This window comes from Impatiens glandulifera, chromosome 2 (genome assembly GCF_907164915.1).
Source record: "Impatiens glandulifera chromosome 2, dImpGla2.1, whole genome shotgun sequence".
In the NCBI taxonomy this organism is placed as follows: domain Eukaryota; kingdom Viridiplantae; phylum Streptophyta; class Magnoliopsida; order Ericales; family Balsaminaceae; genus Impatiens; species Impatiens glandulifera.
The window spans coordinates 56,318,188-56,330,424 of NC_061863.1; the positions used below are offsets into that span (position 1 = coordinate 56,318,188).

The 12,237-nt window shown below is 30.1% G+C and overlaps 1 protein-coding gene and 1 pseudogene across 1 annotated transcript; both read left to right on the plus strand.

Moving 5' to 3' along the window:
- Positions 1 to 2,669: 2,669 nt before the first annotated feature.
- Positions 2,670 to 3,713, plus strand: LOC124925370 (annotated as a pseudogene).
- A 90-nt stretch (positions 3,714 to 3,803) lies between these two features.
- Positions 3,804 to 7,768, plus strand: LOC124925369 (phosphoinositide phospholipase C 4-like). The gene is made up of 9 exons (XM_047465354.1): positions 3,804 to 4,335; positions 4,695 to 4,891; positions 4,975 to 5,110; positions 5,196 to 5,423; positions 5,509 to 5,744; positions 5,844 to 5,961; positions 6,845 to 6,997; positions 7,100 to 7,186; positions 7,261 to 7,768. The coding sequence occupies exons 1-9, from the start codon at positions 4,018 to 4,020 to the stop codon at positions 7,549 to 7,551; spliced, it is 1,764 nt and encodes a 587-aa protein (XP_047321310.1). The 5' UTR covers positions 3,804 to 4,017; the 3' UTR covers positions 7,552 to 7,768.
- Positions 7,769 to 12,237: the final 4,469 nt, after the last annotated feature.

The window sequence follows — 12,237 nt, forward strand, 5'->3', positions numbered from 1 at the left end:
CCCGTTAAGTTTATGTTAAATGAGATGACATGTGGGATTGATATGTCATCTTTTTTAATTAATATATTGTAGGATTGACATGTAATCTTTATTAATTAATATATTATATATATATATATTTATAATTCTAAATAATAATATTAATAATTTTTCTCTTCTACCCTAATTAAGCTCACTATTCTTCTTCTTCCCCTATTTTGTTTTTTTTTTTAATTTATGATATTATATGGATTTTTATTAATGTTATTTATGTATGTTCTTAGTTTATTTTTTTGACTACTTAGTGAATTAGGGTAATAAATGATGAGAAAGGTAAAAGTGATTTATTTTATTATTTAAGAATGTTAATAAAAATAAATGTTGAAGATATATTAATTTAAAAAAAAAGAATTATTGTTAATGTCCCTCCAAATGTCTAAATTATTTGGTTAATGAATCTAAAATGTAAACGTTTTATTATTTAGAAATATGAATAAATAAATATAAAATATATATTAATTTTTAAAAAATGACATGTCAATCACATGTGTCATCTTTTAACGAAAAACGTGACGGATTTGGATGTTTTGTTAAACAAATGATATAGATGAACATTAAGCTCAACTACCGTGGTATGAGCGAACAAAAATTAGTTCAGTCATATATGTGAATATTCCGTTATAGTTAAGTGATAAATTTAGCAATCTTCCCATTCATTATATTGTGTATATGACACAACACCAACACCAAATTTTAGTTCTTCAAAATGAGAATTCCTAAAAAGAAAATGCATAATAGTATTGATTTCTACCCAATGAGAATTTATATATATATATATAATGAATAATATTAATAAAATTATAAATTATTAATTTATAATTAATTTTATCATAATTTTTTTTAATGAGTGTGAGTTTAAAAAAATATCAAAGTTTAATTTGTAAAGTTGATAAATATATAATTAGTTATTGAAAAAGTTAAAAAGTTGTTGTAAAAAAGAATATTCCTATAATATTATTTTAAGTTTGAAAATCAGTTTTTTGGTTAGAGATAATTACTATTTTATGTGATATTTACTACATTTTGAGTTTGAGAATAATTATATGGTTTGAAGATGGTCTTAAGTCTACTTGGGTATAAGTTATTTAAATAATCTTTAACCCAAAAATTCTCTCATCCATCACATTATTCAATTCATTACTAAAATACTAAAATAACATTTATTTTAAGTTATTATTTTTTATTTTATCATTATTTATTAATATTTTTAAATATTTTTATCAAAAATATATCACCTCAAAATCATCGCTAATCATTTAAATATCTCATTTGTTTAAATAACCTAAATTTGAAGGAGCAATAGTTTAGACTTGAAAGAAGTGACTTCAAATCATTCACTCCATTTATTTAACTTGGGCTATGCAAAAAAATATAAAAATGATAACTCAAACGATCGGTTTATTGGTTAATCGGTTATAATGATTTCGGTTAATCAATTTTTTACCAGTTAAACGGTTTAGTTTTTTATTAACTATTTTTTTAGCGATTCAACCGATAAACCGGTAAAAATTTAATCATATATATTTATATTAGTTATTTTTATAAATATTAAATATATTATAAATAATATTTAATAATATATATTAGTTTTTTTTATAATTTTAAATTATAATTTATATATAACTGTTTTAAAAAGAATTAATTTATATGGTTATTAGTTTAAAAATGAATAATTTTAAAATATATTATATTGTTAGAATAATATAATATATTATAAAATATTTCTAAATACATTTATGAAATATTATTATAATATTTATAATATATTATATTATAACAAAAAAAAATAGAGAATAATATAAAAGTACGGCACAAATAAAAATTTTGAAAAAAAAAAACTTTAATAAATTTAATACTTAATTTAAAAAAATTGAATTGTCAGTTTACGATTAAACCGGTTAATCGACATAAACCAATGGTTCTAAAACTGATAAAACTGATACCAATACTGGTTAGTTAATCACTTTGTAAAATAAGAGATAAAATCAGATTTAACCAAAAACCATTTAACCGACCAGTTGAATACCTTTATATTTAACAAGTTGTAAAGGAATTTATAAATATTACAATAAAATAGTGAATTGAGTTAATTATACTAAATAATTATTTCATTTAAAAACATTTATTTTATCTTGAGCCTACATTCAATTGAAATAAGATATTAAAACAAACATAATACAAATACATATTAAAATATTAGAATCATATAATAAAAAATATAAACATTGATATTATAACCAGTATAATTTATTATATTAATAAAAGAAACTATTTATAAATAATATATTTTAATTTACCAAATAATATTCATAGTATATAGTATAACAATACTTTCCTCATTTCTCAGATATAAAAAAAAAAACAATATTTCTAGGCAATAAATTACTAGAAATGTGAGATAAGCCAAAATCTTTACAAATAATTTTGTTTAAATAATACAATCAAATAGAGTATAAAATATATTAAATGAAATATTTGAGTAACCGTAAATTTAAGAATGAAATTGACTTCAGTAATATAATTTTGTTCACTCATTTCCCATCTTCATAACCAACCGCCGCTCGTTCTTCATATATCTCACTACGTACTCTTACTCTGTTTCTTTCTTCTATAAATGTTGATGCTTTATTAGGGTTTGATTTTCAATCAATCAATCATGTCTAGCAGCAGCAGCGGCGTCGTCACAGTCTATGGAAACGGCACAATCGCTGAAACCGCCAAAACGTCTACATTCTCCGTCAAGGTTGGCCTTGCTCAGATGCTCCGCGGCGGCGTAATAATGGACGTCGTTAACGCCGAATAGGCACGCATAGCGGAAGAGGCTGGCGCCTGCGCCGTCGTGGCATTGGAACGAGTCCCAGCAGATATCCGCGATCCGCAGCTGATCAAAGAAATCAAACAGGCAGTTACAATCCCTGTTATGGCCAAGGCTCGAATTGGTCATTTCGTTGAATCTCAGATCCTTGAAGCAATTGGAGTCGATTATATCGACGAGAGTGAAGTTCTTACTCACTCCTGCCGATGAGGATAATCATATCAACAAGCATAATTTCCGTATTCCATTCGTCTGTGGTTGCCGTAATCTAGGTGAGGCTCTCCGCCGAATGCGAGAAGGAGCCGCAATGATTCGAACCAAAGGTGAGGCAGGGACCGGAAACATAGTGGAGGCTGTGCGACATGTTCGTTCGGTTATGGGTGAAATTCGTCTTCTCCGTAATATGGATGATGACGAGGTTTTTGCTTATGCTAAGAAAATCGCGGCTCCGTATGACTTAGTTATGCAGACGAAACAGCTGGGGAGACTTCCTGTTGTCCAATTTGCGGCTGGTGGCGTGGGCGCTGATGATGCAGTTGGGGTGTGATGGGGTTTTCGTGGGCTCCGGTGTGTTCAAGAGCGGTGATCCGGCGAAAAGGGCACGAGCTATTGTCCAGGCTGTGACTCATTACAGTGATCCGGAGCTTCTTGCGGAGGTTAGCTGTGGGTTAGGTGAAGCAATGGTGGGGATTAATCTCAATGATGAAAAGGTCGAAAGGTATGCTAATCGCTCAGAGTAGTATTATATATATATATGCTTTGGTTGATCTGGAACTGGAATTGGAACTGATGATCTATAATGGCAGCATACATCTTCTTATTCTTCTTCATTTTATAAATGGGTTTCTTCCTGTTCTTGATTTTATCACAGTTTGAACAAATGGTAATCTTGAATTGAAAAAATTGACTTTTTTGTAAATGAAAGAGATGGGAAGGGAAGGGAAGTCGTCTTCTTCAACAACCTGAACTAATTGAGTCCCCATCGATGATGGGTCATTGTTTATGAATACATTTATTTAATAATAATAATAATAAATGTGTGCAAACTGATGATCATGCACACACATATATATATATATATATATATATGCATTTCAAGAAAGAGATAGATAGAGACTAGAGAGAGAGAAAGAGAAAGAAAGAGAAAGTGGGGTTTCAAGTCAATGGGAAGTACATACAGGATATGTGTGTGTTTCACGAGGAAATTCAGGATCACAGAGGTTGAACCACCGCCGGACATTAAAGAGGCTTTTACTAACTACTCCAATGGCGGCGCTCACATGACAGCTGACCAGCTCCACCAGTTTCTCCTCGATGTTCAGGGAGAATCCGCATCCACGGTCCCCGATGCCCAGCGGATCGTCGATCAGATCCTCCAGAAGCGCCACCACATCGTCAAATTCACCCGTCATGGACTCACTCTTGAAGATTTTCACTACTTCCTCTTCTCCGCCGATCTGAATCCACCAATTCGACCTCAGGTATGTATGTATAATCATATAATCAATCCTTTCAGCTCTAGTAATCACACGATGTTTTCACATTTATTGGATTCATGCGATTTGGCCTCAAAGCAGTTAGCTGTGGGATTGACGATTTCTGTGAACTGGTCATTAAATAAATACGCTGTTTGTTGAACTAAAGTTCTCTGATATGAGTTTTTTATTTGGCACAAAGTGATGATGATTGGCAGGGAGCAGAGCAGAGTGTTTTTTCCCCTTATTTGTGGTCCTCAATCAAAACAGATTCTGAGTCTCTTTATTCCATCTTTCATTGTCAATAAATAAACTACATAGATCCATTGGTATTTTGATTTTAGTGTCATAAAACTCTGTTACAGGTCCACCATGATATGAATGCTCCACTGTCTCACTATTTCATCTATACTGGTCACAACTCTTATTTGACCGGAAACCAACTCAGCAGTGATTGTAGCGACGTGCCGATCATTAATGCGTTGAAAAGAGGCGTTAGAGTAATCGAACTGGATTTATGGCCTAATTCCTCCAAAAACAATGTAAATGTGCTACATGGAAGGTATAATATTATGAAGCACTCACAAGATTAGCTTTCTACAAATTACTATAAAATTGGATGTCATGTCTTTTGTTCATATACAGGACACTTACTACTCCTGTGGACCTAATGAAATGCTTGAAGTCTATTAAAGAACATGCTTTTACGGCCTCTCCTTATCCAGTCATAATAACCTTGGAAGATCATCTTACACCAGATCTTCAGGCCAAAGTAGCAAAGGTTATGTCCTTTTGTAGATACCATATTATTGATTGAAATACTCGTTTGGTTTAACATTCTACCGTTTCATATCATTTGACTGCAGATGCTTACACAAGTATTTGGGAAGTTGCTTTTCTACCCTGAAACAGAATTTCTGAAAGAATTGCCTTCACCAGAAGAGTTAAAACACCGTTTTATCATTTCCACCAAACCTCCTAAAGAGTACCTTGAAGCTGAAACTTTCAATGGAAATAAGTCTCAGAAAGACAAGGATTCTGATGAGGATGTTTGGGGAAAGGAGCCTTTGAAACCTGCTGACAAAGATATAACTGTACTTTCTTTTTCATTTGTGCCTTTTGCAATCTTAGCTTGCTCCATTTGCTTCTTATGTTGTGGGAAATATCTTGCTCTTGCAGAGTGTTGTTAAGGGCAAGAGCGGGGAAAGTCAGGATGATGAAAAAGACGACTCTGAACAAATTTTACAGTCATTAGAACCTCCTGTTTACAAGCGTATTATAGCTATTCATGCGGGAAAACCCACAGGTACACTAAAGGAAGCCCTTGAAATTGATGTTGATAAAGTAAGACGGCTTAGTTTGAGTGAACAAGCACTTGAAAAGGCTGCAGAAACTCATTGGATGAATGTTGTAAGGTAGAAAAATACATTTCCAGCATGAATATCATTTGAACTTGTATATTTTCAAGTTATCAGAATAATATTGATCCTAAAATCTTTTCCACACAAATCTAGGTTCACTCAAAAGAATCTTCTTAGAATTTACCCAAAGGGTACACGGTTTAACTCGTCCAATTACAAGCCATTGCTTGCTTGGACTCATGGAGCTCAAATGGTTGCCTTTAATATGCAGGTTTGTCCCTTTTGTGTTGAGCTATTCTATAGACTTCGTACGTACTCTTTTACTACATGTGATTAAAATTTTGCCTTGCCTGAGCCACTGTGTATTTTGATATTTATAACCACCTTTTGGTAATCGGCTCCAAAGAAGATTATAAAGGTTAAAATGCAGTTTAATTGAGAGGAAACAGTTGTTTTCTGTATCAAACACTTTTTAGGACTTTCAAGTCTGATTTTGACTGGACATCATGAATTCGGGTGACTTCTAAAATCAAACATGGAATTCCAATAACCCAATATCCAATCTACTCATCATTCAAATCATCAAACAAATACCAAAATATCATTTATTTGATATATATTTATACCTAATATCTTTTTACCCTACTAACCTACAACAACAAAAATGTTATATTTGGAAAATAACAGCTTGGTTATTCAAATAACCCGTCCTACTGTTGTGGTTACCATCAAAAGGCTGAAAGTTCAAGAAGTCAACACCTTCAAAAGTCGAAACTAGTAGTTTTTACAGAATAAGGCCTTTGATTTGGGCTATTTGAGATTAACCTACTATTCCCATAATCAATCACATCATTCAAATCATCTACCAAAATACCCTATATTTCTTTAAAAATAAATAAAATAAAATCATTCTATATTATTAATACCTCTGATGTTTTTTTTACCCGAGTAAACCCCAATTTACATTACCCTACACCCAACAAGGTTATTTAGAAATAACATAACCCAAGATCGAACAAGCCCTAAATGGTTCTTTAGTATATAGTTGAATATAAAATGTGGGCACAAGGGGTTAAGTACATCGCCTCTAAACACACTTAACCATTTATGGGAATTCCATAGTTATATAGTTGAATATTGGTGTTTAATTGCAGGGTTATGGTAGGTCTCTGTGGTTGATGCATGGAATGTTTAGATCCAATGGAGGCTGCGGTTTCGTCAAGAAGCCTGATTTCTTGATGCAGATAGGACCAAGTGGGGAGGTGTTCAACCCCAGAACAAAGTCGCTTGTAAAGAAAACCTTGAAGGTGATATTATTATATTATCCCCAGAGCAAGTCAGATTCATATTCTGTATGAGTAAATATCTTCTTGACAATAAAAAAAGGTAAAATCTATATAACTCATCAGGTGAAAGTATATATGGGTGATGGGTGGCATTTGGATTTCAAACAAACACACTTCGATAGATACTCCCCACCTGATTTCTTTTGCAAGGTAATTAAGTTTATGGATCTAAAATCTGGATAATTTCTGAATATGTGGATTTTGATGTACGTAATGATTAACAGGTTGGCATAGCGGGAGTGTGTGATGACGTGAGGATGAAGAAAACAAAGACAAAAGAGGACATGTGGACACCTGTCTGGAACGAAGAGTTTGAATTTCCGCTAACTGTTCCTGAATTGGCTCTACTTCGGATAGAAGTACATGAACACGACATGGAGAAGGATGATTTTGGTGGGCAAACATGTCTGCCTGTTTCGGAGCTAAGGCAAGGGATCCATGCGGTTCCTCTCTTTGGTCAGAAAGGAGAGAAATACAACAATGCTCGTCTTCTTATGTGCTTTCAGTTTGCCTAACAAGCCATTTCCTTAAAATCCCACAAGGATGTTTCTTTTCTCCATGTATGTCCCCTGTAATTTGTGTTTCATGAGAGAGCTGTATCGGTTTCATTTTTTTTTCATTTTTTGTATGTATTTACATGTATTATTTTGCATCTCCATTTGGCCTTTTCTTGTGTCTAGATCCAAAATGTATTATTGTACCATTCAATTTTATATATTCATTTGTAATTTATAAGTCTTTTCGTTCTTACTTGAATTCTCGATAGATCTTTGTGGAAAGGAGTGTCAATGTTTTATCTTACCATTTGGCTCACGAAACTTGTTGGCATCCTTAGCCAAAAAGACCAAAAAGTTTTTTTTTTTTTTTGTAGTGACACTTTCTTAGCCAAATAATAAGGGACTGTCTGATTGAATGGGAGAGTGTCACATATTTTGTTTTGAAAGGATAAAATTTATTCTATTGATGCATCTAATTAATCACCCATTATTTGTCCTTTTCTTTTCAATTTGGTACTCGTTTAACCCTTTTCGAGTGGCGCAAGTCATTTCTAAAAAAAAAAAGCACCCATCATTTGTCATGAGTATGAGTACACGACTTGAGAAACCGGTGAACGGGGAGATTTAAAAAAAATATAGATTCAACATCAATTTCTACTCGAGTTCACGACTCAAGAAACCGGTGAACTGGGAGTTTTTTTTTATAAAAAATTGTGTTTGATTTTCAATAAAAACGTTGAAAAGAAAATGAAAGATAATAACTTTACGAAGTCCTACTAATTTTCTAAAATTAAAACAAAAAATTAGTATTGATTCTTCAACTAAGTTCTTCTTTCAAATTAGTAGATTAGAGTTTAAAATACATTTATATAATTTATATGTTCTCAACTTCATTTCTAATTTAAATACATATAGTTGGAGATTAGACAAGATTAATTATACACCAAATTATTTCTAATTTAGATGTGAAAAAGTTTATTCTTACTAATATTCCAAATCTTCAAAAGAGCGATCTAAATCTCATCTTTGTTCTCTAAGAGCACATTTGATGTTGACTTTGTATTTATTTATTTATTAAAAAACAACATTTCACCTCTAATTTACTTTCAACCACTCAATTCATATAAATTTTTAATACAGAAAAAACATCCAAGTAATTCAACTAATTTAAAACCCCAATAACCAGATAAGTTTTCATCAAACAAAATTTTTATCTAAAAAAACCCAAATAACCCAACATTAAACTATCTCTAAGACATTGGCAAAGAATAGTTGGACAAATACCTCTTTTTAGTGAAGTGGTTGGTTCAACTTCATTGAGATAATCATATAATTAAAAACACTTCCACTTGAAGATGACTGAAATGGCAAGATCGATCTTTCTCATAACTAGTCATTTATGCACAAAGATAAAAGATTGGAACTTTACTTCAGTCATGACTCATGGTCCATCTTCATTAATTACATCTAGACCCACCATCAACCAACTTTGCAATTATGGTGTTAGCCTCTATATGGAAACCCTAAGGAATAGTTAGTATAGTAATACTAGGATCGTGAAGATTCATATTCAAGTGGTAGAACAAATGAACTCATAAGCTTATGGTCATGGATTCGAGTTTTCATTTTGAAAATAATAAGTAGTAAAGCAGGGTAAGGACTAAGGATAGAGACAATAACCATTTTTTTCAAATGAAATTTTAATAAATTGACAATTTTAAAAAAAAAGTTTGACAAATTCAACAAAAACACCATATACTATTCTTACAAAAATAATGCATGGCACTTTAAGCCAAATCTGCTTAACACCACATATATTTTTTGTTGGGTTGGGGGTAATTTTGAGATATTTTCATTATTTTGTTGATGGATAGATACATCCTCTATAGAAGAAAGGGGGGAATCACTTGTGATAAGAAGGGCATGATGGTCATCTTCATCTGGTCAGGTAAAGTTGTAAAGGGGAGCTGTCACAATAATCACCTTTTTCAAGTGGGGGTATGTATGACTTTCTTGCCCCCCACCATCCTTATTCTATTCTTTATTTTAAGGACTTATTAAGGAATACCAAAAATATATTACCAAATATCAATACATTGTATGTATTTTGTATTCAAAATTAAACTAAATTATAAAACTACTTAATTAAATTTGTCATAAGTGTAAATTCTTTTCTTACAAGTCATTTTTTAATACTTACCCATTCATTACTATTGTTATTGTGATTGTAGTTATGGAAAAAAAAATCTTTTTGTTTTGGGAGATTCATATAATTTTGAGTTTTTTTTTTATATCAAAATCATTTTTATCTAATAATTCAAAATACTTTTATTTTATTTTTTTTATAAAATTTATATTTTAAATAGAAAATAACATTACAATAATTCATAAAATAAAAATCCAATAAAAATTCTAAATTACCCAAGATCAAGCAAGCTCAGGTTGATTGAATGAGTGATTCACACTCTTCTTCTTTCTTCATCATTGTATTTTGTTTTGATTTTCTATATATTTATATTATTTTTCTGATTTGTTGTCTTCTTAGTGAGAATTATAAAAAGTATTCCTTGTTAAATAAATAAATGAGATGGTTTAAGTTTGAAATTTTAGAGAGAGAAATAAGTGAATATTGTTATTATACTGTCAATTTCATAATAAATCCAAATTGATATTTTTAATTATTAGAGAATTCCAACCAAACAAACAAATTCACGCGTCTGGAAATTAGAGTGGTTAATCTTTTTCAAGCTTTCCTTTTCAATTGTTCTTTTTCCACTCCCTTAAATAAAATAAAAGTAACAAGAATGTTTGGTTGATTTATTAATAATATTATTTATTTATTTAATAAGGAAACACAAATTATTTTTATGATATATAGGATCTGTTTGGTTCACATTGAAATGAGATTAAAGACAAAGAAGATCAAATCATAGGGGGCCTTTAAGCACCCTCGAAAGCTAAGAAAGAGTTTGAGACGTGGAGATACGGATCAGGTCTTTTGTACAAACCTGCCTGCCTGCCTTCTCATGCATATAATTCCAAACACATCACAAAAGTTATGTCTTTTTCTTTTTTCCTTTAAAAAATATTTGTTTGAAAAATCATTATTTTAATTTTAAGGGTAATTTTTTATTTTTTTTAAACACAGGTTTCGTTTTTTCTTTAAAGTGCGACTAATATTATTCCAAGCAGGTTAAGGTTAAGTACACAAGCCACAAACACATTTAACAATGTGCATAATTTGTTGTTTTACAGGTTAGAACTCAGGACATCAGGGAGGCTAAAAATATCCACATTTTGTTAACACTAGATTAAAAGAGGGATCTCTTTTTATATTATTATAATATTTTCTTATACATCTAATTATATTTCAAACCAAACAAATAATAATCTATATAAATTCAATTCAATTCTTTATACTTCTTACCATTTATATATACTTCATCCTCTATGGTGATTGGTGAAGAGTAGATACCGCAAATTAGCAACGGGTAGGGAGTGAAGTACTCATTTTCGAACCTAATTTTCATTTTATTATTCGATTTCGATTCCGAACCGACAGGTATTTCTATTTCTATCCCATCCCCAATTCGTCGAGTACCTGATCCTCGATGGGTATCCTATTATCCGATTAAAATACTTTTAACATTATAAAGATCGAAGAAAAAAACACAACTTTAATAAATATTTTTAACATTAGTAATATCAAAATATTAAAAATAAAAATTAAAACATTACTTATCTACCTCATAATTTTTGTAAATCTTAAAAAAATAAACTAGAGTGAGAAAAAGTGGGATGAATATTAAAAATAAAAATTTAGTAAAAAGACTGATGAGAGAGTAATATTGTTATTAAAATAAAAGTTAAAGTTGAAAATTTATGTAGAGTAATATTTTTTTAAGGAAATAAAAAGATTAATGTTGAAGTGTAGTATATATATGACTATGATTGGATTGAAGTGTGGATAAGATCAAATTAAATTATGTATTTATGATACATTTATAATGATGAATCATTTGAAAAATCACACATTAACTTTTAATAAAAAAAATATATTCGGGTTTGAGTTCCGCACACTCCCTATTCCCGACCACATACCCAACTGGGTACCTTCTCTCTCTCCTCATGCCCGACCTTGTTTCCGAACCCGATTTAAAATACCTGAACCCAACTATCGGGTATCCACAGGTATCGGACATACGAGTACCCATTGTCAGGATAGTTTCCCAAAGTAACCTTATTTCGCGTTCACTTTCCCAAACTAACCTAATTTGTTCATTCATTCCCAAACTAACCTAGTTTACTATTCAATTTCAGTTTTTTTTTTTATTTATTTATTCTTTTTACATTTAAAATTTATTGTATATAAAACTAAATTATTTATATTTTGATATATATTTTAAATTATTATTTTTATAAATTTAATTATTTATATTTTAATATATAATTTAAATTTAATTATTTTTTATAAATTTGATTATTTATATTTTAATATATATATATATATACATTTTAATTATTATTTATATATATAATAAATATTTTCTTTAATATTCTAATAAATAAATAATTGATAAATACTAATAAATTTAAAATATTTTAACTATAATAATATAATAATTATATATTCATAAAAACTTTTTTTAATTTATCAATTATTTATTAAATATAATAATATTTTTAATTAATATTTTAACCCTA

Coding starts and splice junctions, on each gene's coding strand:
- LOC124925369 (XM_047465354.1), top strand. CDS start 4,018: ATGGGAAGTACATACAGGATATGTGTGTGTTTCACGAGGAAATTCAGG. Junction 4,336..4,694: donor ATCCACCAATTCGACCTCAG/GTATGTATGTAT, acceptor ACTCTGTTACAG/GTCCACCATGATATGAATGC. Junction 5,424..5,508: donor CTGCTGACAAAGATATAACT/GTACTTTCTTTT, acceptor TTGCTCTTGCAG/AGTGTTGTTAAGGGCAAGAG.